The sequence below is a fragment of the Bubalus bubalis genome, chromosome 3 (assembly GCF_019923935.1).
Source record: "Bubalus bubalis isolate 160015118507 breed Murrah chromosome 3, NDDB_SH_1, whole genome shotgun sequence".
NCBI classification, from domain to species: Eukaryota; Metazoa; Chordata; class Mammalia; order Artiodactyla; family Bovidae; genus Bubalus; species Bubalus bubalis.
The window spans coordinates 16,236,817-16,264,589 of NC_059159.1; the positions used below are offsets into that span (position 1 = coordinate 16,236,817).

The 27,773-nt window shown below is 38.6% G+C and overlaps 1 protein-coding gene across 17 annotated transcripts in view; it reads right to left on the bottom strand.

Annotated features, from left to right (window-relative positions):
• EFCAB3 (EF-hand calcium binding domain 3) overlaps positions 1 to 27,773 on the bottom strand; it is a 177,653-nt gene that overhangs the window by 46,102 nt on the left and 103,778 nt on the right. For 14 of the 17 annotated variants that reach the window (XM_044938820.2, XM_044938816.2, XM_044938817.2 and 11 more), the window contains 10 exons: positions 25,131 to 25,184; positions 24,362 to 24,466; positions 22,068 to 22,121; positions 21,492 to 21,596; positions 19,954 to 20,007; positions 18,779 to 18,883; positions 17,472 to 17,525; positions 16,170 to 16,274; positions 2,133 to 2,186; positions 718 to 822 (listed from right to left, as the gene is read on the bottom strand). In XM_044938820.2, the coding sequence (XP_044794755.2) occupies positions 718 to 822; positions 2,133 to 2,186; positions 16,170 to 16,274; positions 17,472 to 17,525; positions 18,779 to 18,883; positions 19,954 to 20,007; positions 21,492 to 21,596; positions 22,068 to 22,121; positions 24,362 to 24,466; positions 25,131 to 25,184 (795 nt within the window). Of the gene's footprint in view, positions 1 to 717; positions 868 to 2,132; positions 2,187 to 16,169; positions 16,275 to 17,471; positions 17,526 to 18,778; positions 18,884 to 19,410; positions 19,769 to 19,953; positions 20,008 to 21,491; positions 21,597 to 22,067; positions 22,122 to 24,361; positions 24,467 to 25,130; positions 25,185 to 27,773 lie in introns of those variants that run through there. The other 3 variants (XM_044938819.2, XM_044938829.2, XM_044938830.2) reach the window with 3 other exon arrangements.

The following is a 27,773-nucleotide window of genomic DNA, read 5'->3' on the forward strand; positions in this document are numbered from 1 at the left end:
AATCAATATACAATCTTTGCATTCAAAGCCAGAGCTGTGCATAAGCTTTCTAGAAACACCATTCTAGTTAGAGCTGCCCCCCCCACCCCCGCTAAAATGCTACTCCCTAGATCATCTTTTTCTTTCTTAATTTGTATCAGAACAACAAAGAGAGTAATAGAAGTAAAAAGACTAAGCTAAAGTAATTATAAAATGCAAAGCCAGCAGATAAATCATGCAACTAGACTCAATAAGTAATAATAAAAATCAATAAGCAAACCAACCAATCCCTAAGTACCCTGCTTTCCCTAATACTCATTTTTATTTGCTAATTTCAATTACTCCAATATTTTTCCTTCTTGTTTTGGGGATGGAATCATGCCCTCAGGTACATAATAAATTGGTTGTACTTGTGACTTAAGAAATGAAAGGCCAGGCACAATCTTAATGTATCGTTTCTCCATCTTTTAGATCCTTTGCAGGCCAAGTGTGGACCTTGGATCAGCCATATTGCCACTATCTGGGAGCCTGTTAGAAATGCAGGCTGTCTTAGGCTATACTTCAGACCTGAATCACAATCTGCATTTTCAAAAGATGCCCAGGTGATTCATACGCATATTCAAGTTTGAAAAGCATTGTTCTAAGTGATACAAAAGATAAGGATCATTTCTAAGGATCTTACATACACGATAACTTCTAGGAAGACAACAGAATTAAAAAAACAAACAAACAACTCACCATTGAATATCAAATGAGGCATCAATTTCTTCATTTCTTTTTCATTGAGCTCAATTCCCTCGCTCGCTAGAAAGTGGTCTAAGTCCAGGATATCAATCACCTCTCCTTAGAAAAGGTGAGAAATAAGTTGCAGAAATATTATATCACTATCTACAAAAGATGAAAAACACCATTTGTGCTTACATATAACATTACCTATATGTATCCAGAATAATCAGGAAAATCAGAAAAAAATCCCATTTTAAGTTCTGGTTCAGAAAATCAATCAGAAAGTGGTTACAAAAAAGAATTTGCTGATGGGTTATTGCAAAATTGAATGTAGCAAATTAAGCTATATATAGGTTTTTTTCTCTTCCTCCCACCCTACGGGGAAATTAAGTTTTTTCTATAGACCAGTTTTTAATTTATTAAAAAAAAGTTTGAGAAGTCTTTGTGTAACACAGGGTGCTCAACCCAGTGCTCTGTGATTTACAGGGGAGGAGGGTGGAGTAGATAGGGGTGGTGGGAGGGAAGTTTAAGAGAAGGGGATTTATGTATACTTATGGCTGATTCATGTTATATGGCAGAAGCCAACACAACACTGTAAAGCAATTATCCTCCAATTAAAAAAAAAAGTTAACTTAGTATGACCTTGATAAGGGGAAAAGGAAATGTTTGCCTATAGTTTGCCTCTCTGAGCACTTGGCATTTCAAGAATTTCATTCATCTCAACATAGAAGTAATTTTTTTCTCATTCATTGTAAAAATAATGTAATAACATTTAAGATTATTATAAAGTGGGAAAAATATAATTACACCACCCTACCACAAAACCATTTTTAGTTTTTCATATTCCATTTCTGGTCTTTAACAATAAAGCTATATTTTCATAATGTGGAAATCTAACATACATATAACTTTATATTCTGCTTTTCCCACCTAGTGTAATTTAATTACTTCATAAACTTGTTTCCAAGTTGCTACATAATTTTTACAGTTAAAATTTCAACACATGATATCCCATAAGCCTGACTTACCATGGTTGATGTGGTAATTCCCATAACTGTTAGATATTTAGGCTGTTTCAAATTTCTCTGAAGGTCTTTAGGAAGAGATTTTTTTTTCTTTTATTCAATTAAATTATTTCCAGAGGATACATTTCTAGGATTGGGGCCAATGGGGAAAAGGAATAGTTCCGTGGCTCCTGAAATCTATAACTATGTTGAAGAATTCTTCGGGGGAAATTTCAGAGAATTTAATGGATATTGACATATAAGCCCATATTAAATGTAATTTACTGAATTTCAGCAGCATCCACAAAAATGGAACACATATGAAAGAATTTAAACATTTATAAGGGAATATATTTTTCTTCACCAATTGCAAAATATTAAGATGCTATTTATAATATATTTTCATCATAGTTTGCAACTCACCCTTGATGTAACTGATAGCATCCATCAAATCATTCAGACCAACTGTACTATTACCTGTAAGGAAAGGGAAATAAACTTCATAATCAGAGAAGCTAATGTTACTGAGATTCACACTTAGGATGCATAAAGTTCTGAAAGTATGAATTCAGTCATCTTTTTTTCTAATTTTCCTTAGAATTCTATGAACTTATCCTTAGAGATAACAGTATTATCTTAGAAACAAAGCTTGCGGTCTGTAATAAATCATTCTTTTATTTTCCTATTTGCTTTTAGAGGCTACTAGAATAAAGCTAAATTAATAAGTGATTGGTAGGATTTCCCTGGTGGCAGGTCTGGGGAGGTTCTACATGCCGTGGAACAACTAAGCCCATGTGACACAACTACCGAGATTATGAGCCTAGAGCCTGTGCTCCACAACAAGAAAAGCCACTGCAATGAGAAGCCCAAGCACTGCAAGGAAGAGCAGCTCCCACTTTATGCAACTAGAGAAAGCCTGCACGCAGAAGCAGACCCAGCGTAGCCAACAATAAATAAAATAAATAAATAAAAATTTAAAACGAAGTGTTTGGTTACAAGTAAGTGTAGGGAGACAGGCCAAATAAACCTAACCCTGAGTATTTATCAACAAACACTTTGCTTCCCTGGTGGCTCAGTGGAAAAGACTCTAACTGCCCATACAAGAGATGCAGGTTTGATCCCTGCACTGGGAAGATCTGGAGAAGGAAATGGCAACCCATTCCAGTGTTCTTGCCTGGGAAATCCTATGGACAGAGGAACCTCATGGGCTACAGTTCAGTCCATGGGGTCACAAAAGAGTCAGGCATGACTTGGTGACTAAACAGCAAGCACTTAGGAGTACCTTCTGTGTGCAAGGCACTTTGCTAGGCTTCGGGGATACAAAAGTAAACACACTGGCAGAGTTCTTGCTGTTACGGAGTACACAACCTGGTGGAGGGAAACAGACGATGAGCAGGTAAACAAGTGAGCAGAAAGGTACTGTTTTTTTGAGGTATTGTTAAGATGCTATCAAAGATGAAACAGTGCAAAATAAAAAGCAAAAAAAAAAAAAAAAAAAAACCAAAACCCTAAAAAGAAAAAAAGTTTAAAAAAAGATGAAACAGGGCAATATAAGTAAAGAGTAATAGTGGGTGGGATTGCTTTAGACAAGGGGCTGAGGAAAGCCCTCTCTGATGTGTATCTATTTGGGTTGAGGCCTGAATGATGAGGAGAGTCATGTGAAGAACTGAGAGAAGAACATTCCAAGCAGAAAAACGGTATGTGGAATAGGCCTAAAATGGGAATGAATTTGACATGATTGAGAGATAGAGAAAAAAGCGAGTGTGAAAGGTGCCAAATTATGCAGGGCCTTGTAGGCCATGATGATAAAGCTTGGATTTTATTCTGGTTGCAATGAATGTCTGGAGGCCTAGAAGAAGGGGAGTAATTTATGATTTCAGCTTTCAAAGGATCACTTTGGCTGGTGTATGCCGGATTGGGAAATTGGAAGAATGAGGACTAGACGGTAGTCTGTATTAGTGGCCCAGGAAGAGATGATGGTGGCCAGGGCTATGGTTGCAGCAGTAAAGATGGTCATAATGGGTGCATTTGGGACCTATTTTTCAAGTACAGCCTAGATTTGAATGTGGAATAAGAGGGGAAAAAAGAATGAAATCTAGTCTTTCCTCCCCCTTCCCTCCAAAAACGGCAACAGAATAGATGAAATGACATTACTGAAAAGGGGGGGGGGGAAGCGGGGAGGCGGAGGAGAGGGCTTGAGACTTTTTAGGGGAATTAAATAAGTCCATTAAATCTGGGGTGCCTTTTGGACATCCAAGTGGAGATATCAAATAAATAACTAGTTTGATATACTGTTCCTGACCTAGGGAGGTTGCCCTGGAGATATAAATTTGCTTTTATCAGCTCAAAGACAATATGTCACCCAATGAAACTGGATGCAATCTCATAAAAAAGAGGATGTAGATTTTCAAAAAAGACAGCTAAGGGTCTAGCCCTGGGGCACTTCATTATTCAGAGATCTTGAAGGGAGGAAGAATCAGAAAAGGAAACTGAGAAGAAGTTGTCAGTGAAAAAAGAAAAAAATCAGATAGATATGGAGCTTTGAAAGTCTGAAATAAAAAATGTTTCAATAAAGAGGGGATAATCACTATGTCAAAAGCTGAGATATCAAGTAAATAAGAACAGAAAATTGATCATGAAGCTTGTTAAGAGATAGGTCACTGATGATTGAGAGTTGGTTCAGCTCCCTGGCAGGGAAGCGAGCGATGGAGAGTGAATGGCAGGTTAGGAAGTAAAGATAATGAGTAATGACAGCTTTTTGAGAGGTTCTGCTGTGAAGAGGAACTAATCTAGTAGTAGCTGGCCAGGGACAAGGGGAATAAGAGACACAGCTCCCTGTCAATGGAATGCAGAGACCTAGTAGAAAGGGAGAAACTGATGATGCAGGAGAGAAAGAGCAAAATCACAGCAGTTACGTCTTTGAAAAGGTAAGTGGAAATGAGATTCAAGGCACAAATAGAAGGGTTGGCTCACAGTGGGAGCAGAGATTTCTTTATAACAAGATGAGAGCAGGGTATGTGGGCATAGATATAGGTGGGTTCATAGATATCAAGGAGGAAAAGGAGGTTATTCTTATCTAACTGAATCTTTTTCCTCTATGAAGTCTGAGATGAGGTGTTGGAAATCTGAAGAGAGAAGGGGTGGAATTATCTCTGAGAGTGAGAAAAGTGAATTTAGTTGGAAAAGGTAGTAGGGACTCTGGCTTCATTAAGGACTGACTTGATATTCATGGCCAATGTGTTCAAGTGAGTTCTATTCGTGCAGTTTTGTGATTTTCTTTAGAAACGTTAAAGCTTTTCAGGAGCAAGCATAGAGTAAGGCGATGGCTGGGTTTTTGCCAAGCAAGTTTGTTAGGAGTTTTGAGAGTTTTTAAGGTTATATAATGTTGAAGTAGTGAATCTAATTTAAGGAAGCAAACAAGGACACATGGGGAGGAGTTGAATAATGGAAGACTGGTTGAATTAAGGCACTGAAGGCCTCCATAAGGATGGGGACTAGCTGGAGTTGGATTTCTACATTCTGTTCGGCTACACCCCATGTTCAATAGCACCAATTCTTTACATTCAACTGGTAAATGAAATAATGTCACAATAATGTGGAAGTTGTATTAGTTCATACATAATTTTTCCTAAGTAAGAGAATCAGAATTATAAACCTCAGCAGGAAAAAAAAAAAAAAAAAACCAATAACCTGGACTGGCTATAGTAGGGGCCCTCTCAGCTCTATTTTAATAAAATTAAAAAATAAGTGCCTATAATCTATGAGGGGGAATCAGGTTCATTGACTCAGAATTCTACTTCCATCTACATTATTTCAGAGCTGCATGTCAGCTTTCCAACTCTTTTTGGGTTGTGTGTATGTGTGTATTTTTGAATGGCTTCCAGCTGCTCTGAGCTATTTACCTGGGCTTTTCAAACTTCTTCACACAGTATCAACTGTTGCTTTTGTTAGTGCTCTGCTTACAAACTGGCATAGATTTTGAATGGGCTTTCCCTGTTTCCCCAATAAGCTCAGTTACTTCAGTGTACTTTCACAGAATGGGAGATTTCTCCGGCATTCCTACATTGTGTTATGGTAGAACAGCTTGCATAGTAAATGAAGGATAATGGGTAGACAGTGGATACATAAAATAAATATTTTCAGGGTGATGAAGTATTAGGCAAGGACAAGATTCAGGTCATCAAAGGAAAAGATGATTGAAGTTAAAGAGGTCAAGGAATAGCAGGTCAGGATGTTAGATGGGTGATCTATATTAGGAGTTCTTTTTTTTAATTTTGGTTTTTTGGTTCTTTTTGGCTGCACCTTGTGGCATGTGGGATCTTAGCTCCCTGACAGAGGTCTAATCTGTGTCCCCTGCAATGAAAGCATAGAATCTAACCCACTGAACTGAAGGGAAATCCCATAACAAGAGTCTTAATCTGGGGTCCGTGGATCCTGTATATATAGATTTTTTTCCATTCAAGCTGAAGGACTCCCTGTAAAACATCTTTATATTCATTAATCACTAACTTAAATTTAGCATTTTCTTTAATTATTCATGTAGTCCACAAACCATAGTAGTAGTAGAAGAACCTGTGACTTTGTTACTATTGATAATAAAAAATCACTACCATTATCATATCACATGACAGTCGATGCAAACATATTGAAAAGTTACTTATACTCTTCACTACTTTAAAATGACAATAATTATTAAACCTGGTACTAGAGTTTGTTCAGTTCAGTTCAGTTCAGTTCAGTAGCTCAGTTGTGTCCAACCCTTTGCAACCCCATGGACTGCAGCATTCCAGGTCTCCCTGTCCTTCACCATCTCTGGAGTTTACTCAAACTCATGTCCATTGAGTCAGTGATGCCATCCAACCATCCCATCCTCTGTCATCCCCTTATCCCACCTTCAATCTTTCCCAGCATCAGGGTCTTTTCCAATGAGTCAGTTCTTTGCATCAGGGGGCCAAAGTATTGGATTTTCAGCTTCATCCTCAGTCCTTCCAATGAATATCCAGGACTGATTTCCTTTGGGATGGACTGGTTGGATCTCCTTGCTGTCCAAGGGACTCTCAAGAGTCTTTTCCAACACCACTCAAAAGCATCAATTCTTTGGTGCTCAGCTTTCTTTATAGTCCAATTCTCACATCCACACATGGCTACTGGAAAAACTATAGCTTTGACTAGACAGACCTTTGGTGGCAAAGTAATGTCTCTGCCTTTTTTTTTTTTTAATTTTATTTTATTTTTAAACTTTACATAATTGTATTAGTTTTGCCAAATATCAAAATGAATCCTCCACAGGTATACATGTGTTCCCCATCCTGTACCCTCCTCCCTCCTCCCTCCCCATTCCATCCTTCTGGGTCGTCCCAGTGCACCAGCCCCAAGCATCCAGTATCGTGCATCGAACCTGGACTGGCAACTCATTTCATACATGATATTTTACATGTTTCAATGCCATTCTCCCAAATCTTCCCACCCTCTCCCTCTCCAACAGAGTCCATAAGACTGTTCTATACATCAGTGTCTCTTTTGCTGTCTAGTATACAGGGTTATTGTTACCATCTTTCTAAATTCCATATATATGTGTTAGTATACTGTATTGGTGTTTTTCTTTCTGGCTTACTTCACTCTGTATAATAGGCTCCAGTTTCATCCACCTCATTAGAACTGATTCAAATGTATTCTTTTTAATGGCTGAATAATACTCCATTGTGTATATGTACCACAGCTTTCTTATCCATTCATCTGCTGATGGACATCTAGGTTGCTTCCATGTCCTGGCTATTATGAACAGTGCTGCGATGAACATTGGGGTACACGTGTCTCTTTCCCTTCTGGTTTCCTCAGTGTGTATGCCCAGCAGTGGGATTGCTGGATCATAAGGCAGGTCTATTTCCAGTTTTTTAAGGAATCTCCACACTGTTCTCCATAGTGGCTGTACTAGTTTGCATTCCCACCAACAGTGGAAGAGGGTTCCCTTTTCTCCACACCCTCTCCAGCATTTATTACTTGTAGACTTTTGAATCGCAGCCATTCTGACTGGTGTGAAATGGTACCTCATAGTGGTTTTGATTTGCATTTCTCTGATAATGAGTGATGTTGAGCATCTTTTCATGTGTTTGTGAGCCATCTGTATGTCTTCTTTGGAGAAATGTCTATTTAGTTCTTTGGCCCATTTTTTGATTGGGTCATTTATTTTTCTGGAGTTGAGCTGTAGGAGTTGCTTGTATATTCTCGAGATTAGTTGTTTGTCAGTTGCTTCATTTGCTATTATCTTCTCCCATTCTGAAGGCTGTCTTTTCACCTTGCTAATAGTTTCCTTTGATGTGCAGAAGCTTTTAAGGTTAATTAGGTCCCATTTGTTTATTTTTGCTTTTATTTCCAATATTCTGGGAGGTGGGTCATAGAGGATCCTGCTGTGATGTATGTCAGAGAGTGTTTTGCCTATGTTCTCCTCTAGGAGTTTTATAGTTTCTGGTCTTACGTTTAGATCTTTAATCCATTTTGAGTTTATTTTTGTGTATGGTGTTAGAAAGTGTTCTAGTTTCATTCTTTTACAAGTGGTTGACCAGTTTTCCCAGCACCACTTGTTAAAGAGATTGTCTTTAATCCATTGTATATTCTTGCCTCCTTTGTCAAAGATAAGGTGTCCATATGTGCGTGGATTTATCTCTGGGCTTTCTATTTTGTTCCATTGATCTATATTTCTGTATTTGTGCCAGTACCATACTGTCTTGATAACTGTGGCTTTGTAGTAGAGCCTGAAGTCAGGTAGGTTGATTCCTCCAGTTCCATTCTTCTTTCTCAAGATCGCTTTGGCTATTCGAGGTTTTTTGTATTTCCATACAAATTGTGAAATTATTTGTCCTAGCTCTGTGAAGAATGCTGTTGGTAGCTTGATAGGGATTGCATTGAATCTATAGATTGCTTTGGGTAGTATGCTCATTTTCACTATATTGATTCTTCCAATCCATGAACATGGTATATTTCTCCATCTGTTAGTGTCCTCTTTGATTTCTTTCACCAGTGTTTTATAGTTTTCTATATATAGGTCTTTAGTTTCTTTAGGTAGATATATTCCTAAGTATTTTATTCTTTCTGTTGCAATGGTGAATGGAATTGTTTCCTTAATTTCTCTTTCTGTTTTCTCATTATTAGTGTATAGGAATGCAAGGGATTTCTGTGTGTTGATTTTATATCCTGCAACTTTACTATAGTCATTGATTAGTTCTAGTAATTTTCTGGTGGAGTCTTTAGGGTTTTCTATGTAGAGGATCATGTCATCTGCAAACACTGAGAGCTTTACTTCTTCTTTTCCAATTTGGATTCCTTTGATTTCTTTTTCTGCTCTGATTGCTGTGGCCAAAACTTCCAAAACTATGTTGAATAGTAATGGTGAAAGTGGGCACCCTTGTCTTGTTCCTGACTTTAGAGGAAACACTTTCAATTTTTCACCATTGAGGATAATGTTTGCTGTGGGTTTGTCATATATAGCTTTTATTATGTTGAGGTATGTTCCTTCTATTCCTGCTTTCTGGAGAGTTTTGATCATAAATGGATGTTGAATTTTGTCAAAGGCTTTCTCTGCATCTATTGAGATAATCATATGGTTTTTATTTTTCAATTTGTTAATATGGTGTATTACATTGATTGATTTGTGGATATTGAAGAATCCTTGCATCCCTGGGATAAAGCCCACTTGGTCATGGTGTATGATCTTTTTAATGTGTTGTTGGATTCTGATTGCTAGAATTTCGTTAAGGATTTTTGCATCTATGTTCATCAGTGATATTGGCCTGTAGTTTTCTTTTTTTGTGGGATCTTTGTCAGGTTTTGGTATTAGGGTGAAGGTGGCCTCATAGAATGAGTTTGGAAGTTTACCATCCTCTGCAATTTTCTGGAAGAGTTTGAGCAGGATAGGTGTTAGTTCTTCTCTAAATTTTTGGTAGAATTCAGCTGTGAAGCCGTCTGGACCTGGGCTTTTGTTTGCTGGAAGATTTTTGATTACAGTTTCAATTTCCGTGCTTGTGATGGGTCTGTTAAGATTTTCTATTTCTTCCTGGTCGAGTTTTGGAAAGTTGTACTTTTCTAAGAATTTGTCCATTTCTTCCTCATTGTCCATTTTATTGGCATATAATTGTTGATAGTACTCTCTTATGATCCTTTGTATTTCTGTGTTGTCTGTTGTGATCTCTCCATTTTCATTTCTAATTTTATTGATTTGATTTTTCTCCCTTTGTTTCTTGATGAGTCTGGCTAATGGTTTGTCAATTTTATTTATCCTTTCAAAGAACCAGCTTTTGGTTTTGTTGATTTTTGCTATGGTCTCTTTTGTTTCTTTTGCATTTATTTCTGCTCTAAATTTTAAGATTTCTTTCCTTCTACTAACCCTGGGGTTCTTCATTTCTTCCTTTTCTAGTTGCTTTAGGTGTAGAGTTAGGTTATTTGACTTTTTTCTTGTTTCTTGAGGTGTGCCTGTATTGCTATGAACTTTCCCCTTAGGACTGCTTTTACCGTGTCCCACAGGTTTTGGGTTGTTGTGTTTTCATTTTCATTCATTTCTATGCAAATTTTGATTTCTTTTTTGATTTCTTCTGTGATTTGTTGGTTATTCAGCAGCGTGTTGTTCAGCCTCCATATGTTGGAGTTTTTAATAGTTTTTCTCCTGTAATTGAGATCTAATCTTACTGCATTGTGGTCAGAAAAGATGCTTGGAATGATTTCTATTTTTTTGAATTTACCAAGGCTAGCTTTATGGCCCAGGATGTGATCTATCCTGGAGAAGGTTCCATGTGCGCTTGAGAAGAAGGTGAAATTCATTGTTTTGGGATGAAATGTCCTATAGATATCAATTAGGTCTAACTGGTCTATTGTATCGTTTAAAGTTTGTGTTTCCTTGTTAATTTTCTCTTTAGTTGATCTATCCATAGGTGTGAGTGGGGTATTAAAGTCTCCCACTATTATTGTGTTATTGTTAATTTCTTCTTTCATACTTGTTAGCATTTGTCTTACATACTGCGGTGCTCCCGTGTTGGGTGCATATATAATTGTTATATCTTCTTCTTGGATTGATCCTTTGATCATTATGTAGTGACCATCTTTGTCTCTTTTCACAGTCTTTGTTTTAAAGTCTATTTTATCTGATATGAGTATTGCTACTCCTGCTTTCTTTTGGTCCCTATTTGTATGGAAAATCTTTTTCCAGCCCTTCACTTTCAGTCTGTATGTGTCCCCTGTTTTGAGGTGGGTCTCTTGTAGACAACATATGTAGGGGTCTTGTTTTTGTATCCATTCAGCCAGTCTTTGTCTTTTGGTTGGGGCATTCAACCCATTTACGTTTAAGGTAATTACTGATAAGTATGATCCCGTTGCCATTTACTTTATTGTTTTGGGTTCGAATTTTAAATACTTGAGGAGATAATAGTTGAAAACTTCCCTAAAATGGGGAAGGAAATAATCTTCCAAGTCCAAGAAACCCAGAGAGTCCCAAACAGGATAAACCCAAGGCGAAACACTGCAAGACACATATTAATCAAATTAACAAAGATCAAACACAAAGAACAAATATTAAAAGCAGCAAGGGAAAAACAACAAATAACACACAAGGGAATACCCATAAGGATAACAGCTGATCTTTCAATAGAAACTCTTCAAGCCAGGAGGGAATGGCAAGACATACTTAAAATGATGAAAGAAAATAACCTACAGCCCAGACTATTGTACCCAGCAAGGATCTCATTCAAGTATGAAGGAGAAATCAAAAGCTTATCAGACAAGCAAAAGCTGAGAGAATTCTGCACCACCAAACCAGCTCTCCAACAAATACTAAAGGATATTCTCTAGACAGGAAACACAAAAATGGTGTATAAATTAGAATGTCTCTGCTTTTTAATATGCTGTCTAGGTTGGTCATAGCTTTTCTTCCCAGGAGCAAGCATCTTTTAATTTCATGGCTGCAGTCACCATCTGCAGTGATTTTGGAGCCCCCCAAAATAAAGTCTGACACTGTTTCCACTGTTTCCCCATCTATTTGCCATGAAGTGATGGGACCAGATGTCATGATCTTATTTTTCTGGATGTTGAGTTTTAAGTCAACTTTTTCACTCTCCTCTTTCACTTTCATCAAGAGGCTCTTTAGTTCTTCTTCACTTTCTGCCATAAGGGTGGTGTTATCTGCATATCTGAGGTTATTGATATTTTTCCTGGCAATCTTGATTCCAGCTTGTGCTTCTTCCAGCCCAGCGTTTCTCATGATGTACTCTGCATAGAGGTTAAATGAGCAGGGTGACAATATACAGCCTTGATGTACTCCTTTTCCTATTTGGAACCAGTCTCTTGTTCCATGTCCAGTTCTGACTGTTGCTTCCTGACCTGCATACAGGTTTCTCAAGAGGCAGATCAGGTGGTGTGGTATTCCCATCTCTTACAGAATTTTCCACAGTTTATTGTGATCCACACAATCAAAGCCTTTGGCATAGTCAATAAAGCAGAAATAGATGTTTTTCTGGAACTCTCTTTTTTTTCCACCATCCAGCGGATGTTGGCAATTTGGTCTCTGGTTCCTCTGCCTTTTCTAAAACCAGCTTGAACATCTGGAAGTTCATGGTTCACGTACTGTTGAAGCCTGGCTTGGAGAACTTTGAGCATTACTTTGTAGTGTGTGAGATGAGTGCAATTGTGGGGTAGTTTGAGCATTCTTGGGCATTGCCTTTATTTGGGATTGAAATGAAAACTGATCTTTTTCGGTCCTGTGGCCACTGCTGAGTTTTCCAAATTTGCTGGCATATTGAGCGCAGCACTTTCACAGTACCATCTTTTGGGATTTGAAATAGCTCAACTAGAATTCTATCACCTCTACTAGCTTTGCTTGTAGTGATGCTTCCTAAAGCCCACTTGACTGCACATTCTAGGATGTCTGGCTCTAGGTGAGTGATCACACCAGAAATTGTTTAATGTGTTAATAAGTACTAATACTTTTTTCCACTAATGTTTTGATAAATTGCATTTTAATATAATTAGCTTCTCGGTAATTTTATGTATTTAATTTTATGCATTTAAAAATATTATTTTTCAGAAGGGGTCCAATTCATCAGACTGTGGAAGAGGTCTATGGCCTCTGATCTATACAGAGAATATTAAAGTTGCCAGGAATAAGAACAGGAGAAGTGGAGAAGGAAGCCAGTGAGCTCAGTGCTATTTCATGTAAACTGTTTTAAGTTGTATTTTTACCTTATGTATTTATATGAAGGTCATAATTTGTAACAAATATTTATTCTTTTAGGACTTATATCGGAGAAGGCAATGGCACCCCACTCCAGTACTCTTGCCTGGAAAATCCCATGGACGGAGGAGCCTGGTAGGCTGCAGTCCATGGGGTTGCTAAGAGTTGGACACGACTAGGCGACTTCACTTTCACTTTTCACTTCCATGCATTGGAGAAGGAAATGGCAACCCACTCCAGTGTTCTTGCCTGGAGAATCCCAGGGACGGGGGAGCCTGGTAAGCTACCGTCTATGGGGTCACACAGAGTCGGACACCACTGAAGTGACTTAGCATAGCATAGCATAGCATAGCATAGGACTTATATTTATATAACAAGCAATATTGATTCACAGATCACAGAATTTCCTTTTCTTCTTCAACATTTTCTCCATCTTCCCTGTCATCTTCACCACTACCACTTTCATCATGACCAACATTTACTGAGTATTCTAGACACCGAAGTAAGACCTTTATATGCGTTCTCTAAATTATTTCAGGGCAAGAAGTTACCATAGAAAATAATTTAATTCAACCCCTTGTTTTACAGGTGAAGAAACTTAGATTCAGTAGGGTTAAATTGTCAGCAAGTTAGTGATGGAATAGGGACCAGTCAGTCAGTCAGTTCAGTCACTCAGTCGTGTCTGACTCTTTGCGACCCCATGAACCGCAGCATGCCAGGCCTCCCTGTCCATACCAACTCCCGGAGTCCATCCAAACCCATGTCCTTTGAGTCAGTGATGCCATACAACCATCTCATTCTCTGTCGTCCCCTTCTCCTCCTGCCCTCAAACTTTCCCAGCATCAGGGTCTTTTCAAATGAGTCAGTTCTTCACATCAGGTGGCCAAAGTATTGGAGTTTCAGCTTCAGCATCAGTCCTTCCAATGAACACCCAGGACTGATCTCCTTTAGGATGGACTGGTTGGATCTCCTTGCAGTCCAAGGGACTCTCAAGAGTCTTCTCCAACACCACAGTTCAAAAGCATCAATTCTTCGGCGCTCAGCTTTCTTTATAGTCCAACTCTCACATCCATACATGACCACTGGAAAAACCATAGCCTTGACTAGACAGACCTTTGTTGGCAAAGTAATGTCTCTGCTTTTTAATATGCTGTCTAGGTTGCTTATAACTTTCCTTCCAAGGAGTAAGTGTCTTTTAATTTCATGGCTGCAATCACCATCTGCAGTGATTTTGGAGCCCAAAAAATAAAGTCCGACACTGTTTCCCCATCTAGTTCCCATGAAGTGGTGGGACCGGATGCCATGATCTTCGTTTTCTGAATGTTGAGCTTTAAGCCAAGTTTTTAACTCTCCTCTTTCACTTTCATGAAGAGACTCTTTAGTTCTTCACTTTCTGCCATAAGGGTGGTGTCATCTGCATATCTGAGGTTATTGATATTTCTCCCGGCAATCTTGATTCCAGCTTGTATTTCTTCCAGTCCAGCATTTCTCATGATATACTCTGCATAGAAGTTAAATAAGCAGGGTGACAATATACAGCCTTGATGTACTCCATTTCCTATTTGGAACCAGTCTGTTGTTCCATGTCCTGTTCTAACTGTTGCTTCCTGACCTGCATACAGGTTTCTCAAGAGGCAGGTCAGGTGGTGTGGTATTCCCTTCTCTTTCAGAATTTTCCACAGTTTATTGTGATCCACAATAAGGAGTGGCAGCTGCGCTTTACTGGAGCAGCCGTGAAAAGAGACCCCACGTCCAAGGTAAGTGAAACCCAAGTAAGATGGTAGGCAGTGAGAGAGGGGATCAGAGGGTAGACAGACTGAAACTACAATCACAGACAACTAGCCAATCTGATCACATGGACCACAGCCTTGTCTACCTCAGTGAAACTAAGCCATGCCGCATGGGGCCACCCAAGATGGACGGGTCATGGTGGAGAGGTCTGACAGAATGTGGTCCACTGGAGAAGGGAATGGCAAACCACTTCAGTATTCTTGCCTTGAGACCCCCATGAACAGTATGAAAAGGCAAAAAGATAGGACACTGAAAGATGAACTCCCCAGGTCGGTAGGTGCCCAAAATGGTACTGGAGATCAGTGGAGAAATAAGTCCAGAAAGAATGAAGGGATGGAGCCAAAGCAAAAACAACACCCAGTTGTGGATGTTACTGGTGATAGAACCAAGGTTCCATGCTGTACACAGCAACATTGCATAGGAACCTGGAATGTTAGGCCCATGAATCAAGGCAAATTGGAAGTGGTCAAACAGGAGATGAGAAGAGTGAACATCGACATTCTAGGAATCAGTGAACTAAGATGGACTAGAATGGGTGAATTTCACTCAGATGACCATTGTATCTACTACTGTGGGCAGGAATCCCCTAGAAGAATTGGACTAGCCATCATGGTCAACAAAAGAATCCAAAATGCAGTGCTTGGATGCAATCTCAAAAAGGACAGAATGATCTCTGTTTGTTTCCAAGGCAAACCATTCGATACCATGGTAATCCAAGTCTATGCCCTGACCAGAATAGGGCCCAGACCAGACCTCAGCAAAAAGAAATACCATATATTACAGATCAAGCGTGTAGGCTAGATTCACCAGGGAAAAGGGATGTTTTTTCCCCCCAAAGTACTGCCAAATGATTTTCCAAGAGCAATGGCAACTTTCACCCAAATTTATCAGTAAGTCCCTTTCCCCTTATTCTCACCAGAACTAAATGTTCTCAGTCTTATTAATTTTTGCCTGAGAACTGAAAATATTCCCATGCTTTGCTTTATTTTGTATTTTCATGATTACTGGTGAGGTAAATGTCTTTTCATATGTTATTGGACTTTTAGATTTCCTCTTTTATGAATATTTGCCTATTTTTCTACTGTCAGTATGTTTTAATCAATGTATGAGGGCTTTTTATGCCTTAGGGACCTTACCATTTTCTCCTAGTTCATCATCTGACTTTTGACTTTCTTAAATGTTCCTTTATTACCATGTTCCCTTATGAATGAAATTTAAAATTTTATTTTTCTTTAACTCATTAAGTGTGTGATATTCCCAGGCATGGCTGAGTCCTGCAAACAACATTCCCAACGTATTTTTTAAAAAGTGTTTTTGGAGATGATATTTCTTCATGAGTCAAGATTAAGTCTTTCTATTTACACTTACTTCATTATTGTACTAAAAAGGCTACTTACAGTAGTTCTAATACAAGGGCTCAGTGCTTCTCTGAAGAACATAAGATGTCTGACACTCACCATCAGCTGACAGTTGGGTCATTAGTTCCTCAAGTTCCTCATCTTTGAGTTTAACTCCCATGTTTTCCACAAAAGATTCCAGTTTTTTTATTTTGACCCTTGGTGCTTTGGAAAGAAGGGCATGGAATAAAAACAAGAGTATTGACACTTAAGAGTGAAAAATGCCAATCATGATCATGCATCAGAAACCTCATTGGACAGAAAAGCACAAGGGCACAGAGAAACTATTAACATATATCTCTCCCAAGATTTAGATTTGCCTGTAAGATTTAGATTTGAAAGTAAGAAAAAATTCAGAAAGGTAACCATTGAGACAAAGCTAAACAGTAAACAGTGTTTATCTTTATGGAGAGGGATTAGATCAGTGGGAAGTGGGAGACTTTCACTTTAAAAATATGAGATATAATTGGCATATAACATACTAATTTCAGGTATACAATGTAATTATTCAATATTTGTATATATTGCAAAATGATCACCACAATAAATCTAGTTCACCTCCTTCACCACACATAGTTACATATTTTACCCCCTTGTGGTAAGAACTTTTAAGATCTACTTTCTTAGCAACTTTTAAATATAAAATAAGGTATTCTTCACCACAGTCACCATGTTGTACATTACATCCTTGTGACTTGGCTTTTACTTCTTTATATCAATTTTTGTAAGTGGTAGAATTAATTTTCTTATAATTTTGTGTTTAATATTTTTTCTAATTAAAAATATAATTATTTACATTGAATTAGTATAGAAAGTGGAAATAGGATATCTTCTTTAATGTCTATCCAGGGGACTCTGTTTCATTTTCCATGAGAGGTCATTTAGAGAGGAGTAGGTACGTTTGGGGCTTCCCTGGTAACTCAGATGGTAAAGAATATGCCTGCTATGCAGGAGACCTGGGTTTAGTCCCTGGGTTGGGAAGATCCCATGGAGAAGGGAATGGCTATGCACGCCAATATTCTTGACTGGAAAATCTGGAGGAGCCTGGTGGGCTACAGTTCAAGGGGTCAAAAGAGTCAGACGTGACTAAGCTATGTACACTTTTACTTTCAGGTCAGTCTAATGATTTTTGATTGAAATAACCACCAACTTATGTGCTTCTATCCAGAAAACCGTGTTAGAAACTTCCTACAGTAATATACTTTAACTTGTATCTTAAAGGGCAGTGCACACAAAGAAGAATGATAGGTTATGAGTCATAACAATGGATCAATACATTGGCAGGAAGTAAACTTGGAATATTTAAAAGAAAATACTAAGGATTTTATTTTTACTTGTTCTTTCATCATACTTTTCACTCACCTTTGAGGGCCTTCACACTTTTTAGCAATCTATTCTTAAATACTTTTCCATCAGCTGTAATATAAGACACAATTAAGAATATAGGTTAAACGATGGAAATATTAACAAAGACAGCACAGAGACAACATAGAATCCATAATTTCAGGAGGAAAAAAAAACTCCTTTCTCATTTGTTTAGAAGTTATTCTGTTTTATCCTCAAGTAAGAATGAAACCAAAGCTGAAGGAAGCTTTCATTGATATAAATCTACCTATTCTTGGGAAATAGATGGGGAAACAGTGGAAACAGTGGCTGACTTTGGCTCCAAAATCACTGCAGATGGTGATTGCAGCCATGAAATTAAAAGATGCTTACTCCTTGGAAGGAAAGTTAGGGCCAACCTAGATAGCATATTAAAAAGCAGAGACATAACTTTGTCAACAAAGGTCCATCTAGTCAAGGCTATGGTTTTTCCAGTGGTCATGTATGGATGTGAGAGTTGGACCATAAAGAAAGCTGAGCACCAAAGAATTGATGGTTTTGAACTGTGGTGTTGGAGAAGACTCTTGAGAGTTCCTTGGACTGCAAGGAGATCCAACCAGTCCATCCTAAAGGAGATCAGTCCTGGGTGTTCACTGGAAGGACTGATGTTGAAGCTGAAACTCCAATACTTTGGCCACCTAATGTGAAGAGCTGACTCATTTGAAAAGACCCTGATGCTGGGAAAGATTGAAGGCAGGAGGAGAAGGGGATGACAGAGGATGATGGTTGGATGGCATCACCAACTCAATGGACATGAGTATGAGTAAACTCCAGGAGTTGGTGACGGACAGGGAGGCCTGGCACACTGTGGTTCATGGGGTTGCAAAGAGTCAGTCACGACTGAGCAACTGAACTGAACTGATCTGTTGAATTAAAAATAGTCTTTCTTCTTTGTTTCTTCCTTTTCCCTTCCTTCTGTTTCTCCTTTGACTTCCCTTTTTGACTTGGTCATGATTTAGATTAGGCAGTGCTCCCAGAGAGACGGGATAATTTAGCCCTTACGGTGGGATATTAGTGAAAGATAGCATCACTGACTCAATGGACCTGACTCTGAGCAAACTCTGGGAGACAGTGAAGGACAGGGAAGCCTGGTCTGTTGCAGTCCATGGAGTCACACGACTTAGCAACTGAACAACAAAAGATGTCAATTTTCTGTATTAAACTATTAGGAACAAGATTTCTTCTTGTGTGAGGATTGCATTTTACAATTTAGGTTTTATTGGACAATACACATATATAATTTCACCAGTTTTCACACACAAGCCCAGGCTAAGCTAAATCCTCACCATGAACTGGCAGAGTTTTCAGCAGTTCCTTCTGCTCCTCAGTAGTGAGTGCTAGCCCCATTCTCCTCATCACATTGTTCAGATCGCTGACATTAACCTTCTCTCCTTTGGAAAGATGGGAATTGTTAACATGTAACAATTTTAGGACTCATTTTAGGAAAAGACTCTGATGCTGGGAAAGACTGAAAACAAAAGGAAAGGGGGTGGCAGAGGATGAGGTGGTTAGATAGCATTACCAGCATGAATTTGAGCAAACTGTGAGAGACAGTGGAGGACAGAGGAGCCTGGCATGCTGTAGTCTATGGGGTTGCAAAGAGTCAGACACAACTTAGCGACTGAACAACAACAGCAATTTCAGGAATGGACTAAAGATTTCAAACTATGAAGCAGATTACCTATGTGGCATCATCTTTAATTAGACAAGCAAATTGACTATGAAATTTGTTAAACTATGTAGATTCAAAGGACATGTGGGTGGGTGGATTGAGTCAGAAATAGAATTCATACTTTTAAATCAAGCAAAAGAAAAGTTTTTATAATTCCAGATATAAGTCAACAGCCATTAAATTTCCTGAACTATTGTGTCTTTAGACACAGTAACTGAATTTCCTAGCTACCCTACAAAAATTTACCTTAAGATTGGACAGTGTGGACCTATATTTTGGGCTTCCTGGGTGGCTCAGCTGGTAAAGAATCTGCCTGCAATGCAGGAGACCTGGGTTTTTGGTTGTTTAAACAATGGTGAAGTGGAAAACATTATTGATAAAAACATCACATAATATAGCTCTATGTGGGAAAATCCCACATCAGATTATAAAAGAAACATTTAACATTAAATTTGTAGGGAGTCAATTTCAGCTCAGTCGCTCAGTCATGTCCAACTCTTTGTGACCCCATGGACTCAGCATGCCAGGCTTCCCTGTCCATCACCAACTCCTGGAGCCTGCTCGAACTCATGTCCATCGAGTCGGTGATGCCATCCAACCATCTTGTCCTCTGTTGTCCTCTTCTCTTCCTGCCTTCAGTCTTTCCCAGCATCAGGGTCTTTTGTCAATTTAGCATGTCAATAATAGCCTAAAGAAAAAATGACTGTTTAAAAACATCATTTTTGAAAAAATAAAGCATTGAGGTCTTATTTAATAATGAATTCCCTTTCCCCCTAACTGCTTACTCACCAATGAAAGCTTTTGCATCATCCATTGCCACATCCAAATCAACCATTTGATTCTCTGTCAGAAAAGACAATTCAGGCACAATTCAAAACTTAGAGAAAAATGTTATAAGACATTTAAGTTGTAAGTTGTAAACAATTAAGTTGTAAAGTATTGGAATTCATCTATTTTTCATGATTTTCTTTAGTAACTCTTTTAACTCAAAATACACAAGAAACAGGAAAGATCAAAATGTTAGCATGAGCATTCATTTAATTAATATCACTTTCTGTATAGTATCAAATAATCCTTAATGTAAAGAAGCAAGTTTAATAGCAATCCCTTCTAATAGAGGGATTACTATTAAATCTATTTATATAAATAGTATAAATCTAAATCTATACTATTAAAAGAGGCCTCTCCCTTTTTTCAAACCCAATAACTGGAACATATTTCTATGGTCAAGATAGAATCTGAAACCCTGAAGTCATTTATTTACATAAGCATCTGACTCTTAAAGCTTAACAGTATGCTATCTTCCCACTCTCTAAATTTTGCTTATGTTCCCCACCACCAACCTTCAGGACTGTAAACTATATGACAGCAGGGACCATGCCTTAATTTCCTTTATACTACCAGGCATAATTTGTCTATCATTCAGGGTTTTGCATATAGTTCGTGCTAGCTAGACAAATGAATTTCAGTGGTGCAAAAATAGCCACACTTTTGAATTAGAAAAAAATTTTGACTGTGTTATTGAATGAAGGATCCTAAAAATAATTTATTGGTAATAATATCTTTTCTGGTAGGAATCATTTTGAGGACTCCTAGCTAATATATAGGGACCATGATTACCAGCATTGTTAAACCCAGGAGAGTGAAGTTTTAAACTAAAAAATAGGCTAAAACTGTTTCCTCTGTTAAGGCCAGAAGCTAGGCTAAAACTGTTTCCTATGTTAAGGCCAGATATAGGTAAGGGTAACATAGAATATGTTTACTGGTGGCCGCAGCCTACCTTAGCTATACCTGCCAAGCCCTAGCTGAGAACAGAACACTGAAGGAAGAAGAGCAATTTGTTCACTTTGATCGGCATGTACTGGCTCTGCTGAAAGATGTGCTATCTAGCTTTCTTACAGAAACTTGCTTTTTATTAGCTTTTTTTTTTTTTTTTTAATTCAAGGCCACTGGATTTGTTAGACCCTAATAAGGGAATCTTGGACTGGGGCTCATCCCTTAGCAATTTCTTCCTAATGAATTATCCTAGCTTTGCTTTTTTGACACTTTTATCAAGGTTAATTGGTCTTATTGGGTCCTTAATGAAACTTTATCTTACTTAAGAAAAGGTATACATGGGAGGGAGAGAATGAGGGAAGGAAGGTGCATGCAAAATGATAACATCTGTTAACTTTAGCCTGTATTTGTTATATTGGTCTCCATTTTTATATATGTTTGAAATATTTCATAAGTTTTCAAAAGAGATTAAAAAAGAGGTTTACTTTCAGAAGCTCTTATGTAGAAACCCTAAGGTTCCCTCTAGGTACAGTGGTATCTGAAACACTTACCATCAACTGGCAGATGGGTCAGAAAATCTTCATAGTCCTCTTTCTCAGGCTGAATTCCCATGTCCTTCATTAGAGTGTCCAGTTTATTGACACTGATTTTTTTCCCTTAGGAAAGAAGAGGGTGTACTTAAGAAATATAAGCAAGTCCAAGAAGTGGAAGATTATGTCTTTAAGTGGATTCTATCTTTGAGTTTCATCCTAAGTGGAGGGTGAAACACTGGCCATTTAAGTGAACCCAGAGAGTTAGAATTGGAGTCAAGAAGAGAAAATGCTCTCTTAACACTGTGCTGTAGCTTTTAATTGAAGTAATCATGGGTGAAAAAGAAGAATTAGATAAACATATGAACTGTGATAAAGATAACCAACCTAATGAAATAAAAATTTCAAACTTGCTACATGTTACTAACAATGAGTTCTTCAAATGTACTTATACCCAAAGAAGAATAGTAGGTTACCAGGCCTAAATTCAGCATCAGTACATCAGTGGAACATTGAAAGAGCAAAATTCTAATCATACATTTTAAAAAGCAGATGCAAAACACAATAAATTTTAGATGCTATTCTCATGATTCTTACCTTTGAGAGGTTTCACACTATTCAGTAATCTTTTCTTATATACCTTTCCATCTCCTGAAAGATATGGTAAAATTCAAGTCAAAAGAAAAAGGACAAACTCTTGTCATTTTATAAGACATTTTACACAATTCACCTAGAAAATTATTCTATTTCACTTTCAAATTATAACAAAAGATAAGGATTGTTCTCAATCTATCCTTTATGTGGAACACACAGCAGTAGTTGATGCAGGCTACACACACACACACACACACACACACACACACACACACAAGATTCTTCTCATTCTTCTCTTCTTTAATGGCACTTTGACTCCTCTGCCTTTTTCTTTTTTCCTTGCCTATGCTCTAGGCCCAGGATGTATTCCTACAAGTATATATTTAGATCTAATGATAGATCCTAAAAAGGGATGACATTAAAGACAGGTAACAACCCATGCAGTAACATAATACAGAAATGAAAAAAAAATTGTTCTCTAAACAAAATCTTTTCATAAATGGAGGTGAATTCAACAGAGACAGAGAACAAGGGACACCTACCAGCCTAACTCATCCCTACAGGTGTTATCTGCCTCTGGGGAGAGGCCTCCATTCTGTGGCAGGAGTGTCTGCAGAGTGGACAGAACCCTCAGCACCTGGCATATGTAGGTAGTCATCTCCATTACAGTCCATCTGCTTCTTCCTGAATCTCTATCCTGCTTTCTTGGGGCCAATATCCTAAGAATGTTGCATTTCTCACAACTGGCCCCGTGAGAGCAGTTGGGCGGGGGGATGCTAGACACAGTGAGTAGTCATGGCCTCAGGTGTATGTGGGGAGGATTCACAGGAGGCATTGAGCATTTGCTGCCCAGGGTGCCAATTCTGCCACTAGGGTCACTAACTTCCTTAGTGATGTGTAGGCTCTCTCACAGGGACAGACTTTATTTTCTTGGGCTCCAAATCATTGCAGATGGTGATTGTAGCCATGAAATTAAAAGACGCTTGCTTCTTGGAAGACAAGCTATGACAAACCTAGATAGCATGTAATATCATGTATGAAACGAGTTGCCAGTCCAGGTTCAATGCACGATACTGGATGCTTGGGGCTGGTGCACTGGGACAACCCAGAGGGATGGTGTGGGGAAGGAGGAGGGAGGAGGGTTCAGGATGGGGAGCACATGTATACCTGTGGCAGATTCGTTTTGATGTTTGGCAAAACTAATACAGTGTTTCAGGTTTAAAAATAAAATAAAATTAAAAAAAAAAAAAGCAGAGACATTACTTTGCCAACAAATGTCCTTCTAGACAAAGGTATGTTTTTTTCCAGTGGTCATGTATGAATGTGAACATTGGAACATAAAGAAAGCTGAGCGCCTAAGAATTGATGCTTTTGAACTGTGGTGTTGGAGAAGATTCTTGAGAGTCCCTTGGACTGCAAGGAGATCCAACCATTCCATCCTAAAGGAAATCAGTCCTAAATATTCATTGGAAGGACTGATGCTGAAGCTGAAGCTTCAGTACTTTGGCCACCTGATGTGAAGAACTGACTCAGAAAAAACCCTGAAGCTGGTAAAGATTGAAGTCAGGAGGAGAAGGGGATGACAGAGGATGATGGTTGGATGGCATCACCGACTCGATGGATATAAGTTTGAGTAAGCTCTGGGAGTTGGTGATGGACAGGGAGGACTGGCATGCTGCAGTCCATGGGGTCACAAAGAGTCAGACATGACTGAGTGACTGAACTGAACTGAGGCTCTCTCTTGCCTGGGGAACAATGAAGGATGGGAACTATGGGGCAGGGGAAGAATGTCTATATGTTGAGGTCTCTGGAATTAGGCAGGAGGTACAGTTGAAGCACAGGCTGGCCTCTAGGGTCTCTGTGGGTGAGTCTACACAGGTGCCCAGGAGGTGAAACTTTTGAGGAACTAACTCACTGGGACACTGACCAATCAGAATGGGTACTGACAATATAAGCACATGGTCCAAAATGTTCCTGGCTCTTATATGTTTACAATTTAGTTGCTGGACTGTGGGAGAGCTACTGGGGGAGGAACTTAGGATGTGGGGTGCATTTTCAGAGGACTACCTAACGATTTAGCTGTGTAGCTATTAAAATAAAAAAAATTTAATCACTGGATGAATAAAAAAGAGAGAAGTCTCTCACTTCCAAATGAAAACACAAGTGACAGTAACAAAGTTTCTTCTGTCTCATCTGCATTTTTCTTAGGGGGTTTCTCAGGACACTGGACAATTCTCACTCCAAAGCCCACAATATCACATTTCCCTGAGCACCAGGATGGGATGTTAACAACTCACTAGAGATTGGCAGAGTTTTTGACAGCAGAAACTGTTCTTTTTCAGTGAGCTCGAGTCCCATGTTTCCCAGCACAGTTTTAAAGTCACTGGCTTCCACCTTGTCTCCTTTGAATAGATGGGAATTGTTTCAGGTGATAATATTAAGAAGTCTAATTATTCTAAATTATAAAAAAATAATCCAGTACAACCTTACTTTTAACTGCAGGATGAAGTTTAAATACATGAGCTGACTTCACTTACACAGAGTTATTGTGAAATCCATTACTTGAAAAGCTTTTTAAATTCAAATAAGAAGATAGATAACATTTCTATCCTGTGTATGTGTCAGTGTGGCATAGAGTAACACAGAGGCTCAATGACTCGTAATGGTAAGTAGAGTCTACAGGCAAGTAATATCTCTGTTACTGCTTCTTAACCTGAATTATGGAACTGACTGTTTAAAGAGATCACATTTCCTGATGCAAAAACTTCACATTAAGATTCATTGTGTTCACCTATATTTTGATTTTTTTAAACACTAGAGAAATGAGAGCACATTACTGGCCAAAACACTGGACAAGTTAATATTCCTTATGGAAGGGGCCACAGTTTCTCTAAATCTCTAATAACCTAAATTATTGTCAATAAGTCAAAATTATCAATAAATAGATAAAAGAGCAGAGTGAACTTACTAATGACTGGACAGAGTAAACTACTGCTGTAAGTAAGTAATTCTCCATAAAACATCAAGATCTCCATTTTATAACATCTGATACAAATTCTTACTCACCTGTAAAAGTATTTGCTGCATCCATCAACACATCCAAGCCAACCTTTTGATCTTCTGTAAGAAATTCAGAATTTAGATTCAGGTATTTGTACCAAGTGGCTCAGTGGTAAAGAATCCACCTGCCAATTCAGGAGACACAGGTTTGATTCCTGGGTTGGAAGATCCCCTGGAGATGGCAACGGCAACCCACTCCAGTATTCCTACATGGGAAATCCCATGGACAGAGCAACCTGGTGGGCTACAGTCCATGGTGTCACAAAATCATTGGACAGCACTTAGAGACTAAACAACAACAATAACAAAGATAATAAGGTATCTTTAACAAAGATAATTGAAAAATTAAATACACAAGTCTCTTCAATAAGTAGTTTGGGAAATCTGAACCATTTTCTTAAACCACATACCAAGATAAACTCAAAATGGATTAAAGACTTAAATGTAAGCCCTGAAATGATAAAACTCCTAGAAAAAAACATAGGCAGTAAGCTCTTAAACATTGGACTTAGAAATATATATGTATTTTTTGGATGTGTCTCCTTAGGCAAGGGAAATAAAAGCAAAAATATTCAAATAGAATTACATTAAACTAAAATCCTTCAACAACAACAAAAAAAGCTAAACAAAATATACTAAACAAAAAAGATCTTCACGACCCAGATAATCACGATGGTGTGATCACTCACCTAGAGCCAGACATCCTGGAATGTGAAGTCAAGTGGGCCTTAGGAACCATCATTACCAACAAAGCTAGTGGAGGTAATGGATTTCCAGTGGAGCTATTTCAAATCCTGAAAGATGATGCTTGTGAAAGTGCTGCACTCAATATGCCAGCAAATTTGGAAAACTCAGCAGTGGCCACAGGACTGGAAAAGGTCAGTTTTCATTCTAATCCCAAAGAAACGCAATGCCAAAGAATGCTCAAACTACTGTATAATTGCATTCATCTCACACACTAGTAAAGTAATGCTCAAAATTCTCCAAGCCAGGCTTCAGCAGTCTGTGAACTATGAACTTCCAGATGTTCAAGCTGGTTTTAGAAAAGGCAGAGGAACCAGAGACCAAATTGCCAACATCTTCTGGATCACTGAAAAAGCAATAGAGTTCCAGAAAAACATCTATTTCTGCTTTATTGACTATGCCAAAGCCTTGACTGTGTGGATCGCAATAAACTGTGGAAAATTCTGAAAGAGATGGGAATACCAGATCACCTGACCTGCCTCTTGAGAAACCTGTAGGCAGGTCAGGAAGCAACAGTTAGAACTGGACATGGAACAACAGACTGGTTCCAAATAGGCAAAGGAGTATGTCAAGGCTGTATATTGTCACCCTGCTTATTTAACTCATGTGCAGAGTACATCATGAGAAACGCTGGGCTGGATGAAGCACAAGCTGGAATCAAGATTGCTGGGAGAAATATCAATAACCTCAGATATGCAGATGACACTACCCTTATGGCAGAAAGTGAAGAGGAACTAAAGAGCCTCTTGATAAAAGTGAAAGAGGAGAGTGAAAAAGTTGGCTTAAAGTTCAACATTCAGAAAACGAAGATCATGGCATCCGGTCCCATCACTTCATGGGAAATAGATGGGGAAACAGTGGAAACAGTGTCAGACTTTATTTTTGGGGGCTCCAAAATCACTGCAGATGGTGACTGCAGCCATGAAATTAAAAGACGCTTGCTCCTTGGAAGGAAAGTTATGACCAATCTAGGTAGCATATTGAAAAGCAGAGACATTACTTTGCCAACAAAGGTCCATCTAGTCAAGGCTATGGTTTTTCCAGTGGTCATGTATGGATGTGAGAGTTGGACTGTGAAGAAAGCTGAGTGCCGAAGAATTGATGCTTTTAAACTGTGGTGTTGGAGAAGACTCTTGAGAGTCCCTTGGACTGCAAGGAGATCCAACCAGTCCATTCTGAAGGAGATCAGCCCTGGGATTTCTTTGGAAGGAATGATGCTAAAGCTGAAACTCCAGTGATTTGGCCACCTCATGCGACGAGTTGACTCATTGGAAAAGACTCTGATGCTGGGAGGGATTGGGGGCAGGAGGAGAAGAGGACGACAGAGGATGAGATGGCTGGATGGCATTAGACTCTATGGACGTGAGTCTGAGTGAACTCTGGGAGTTGGTGATGGACAGGGAAGCCTGGCGTGCTGCAATTCATGGGGTTGCAAAGAGTCGGACATGACTGAGCGACTGAACTGAACTGAACTGAACCGAAGGTGTTAATGTATCTATTAATAATAAATACATTGCACAGAAATAGTATAAACAGTTGCCAAGTTAAATAAAGCAATACAACACAATGCTGGCATATTGTTGGTACAAAGAAATGTGTTTAAAACTCATGACTTTCATCCTTGAACAATGAAGTCCTGCTCTAGAAAAGATCTTCTTTCTAGTCGTTGGGGTTCCATGCTATTACAAAGGAAACTTGAAACCAGCCCCCATGCCAGGCAAGATTCTCCAGTGAAGAAAGAAGAGACTACTCCCCTCCTTTTCTTCAGTCTGAGTCCTTTTATCTTAGCCCTGATTCCATCCCAGTTATGCTATTTTTAAAAAAAAGGTCAGTCTATATTCTTATGTATGTATCTTTATATCTTTTCCTAATTCTTTTTTATCTTTCCTTTATCTTTCTTCCTTA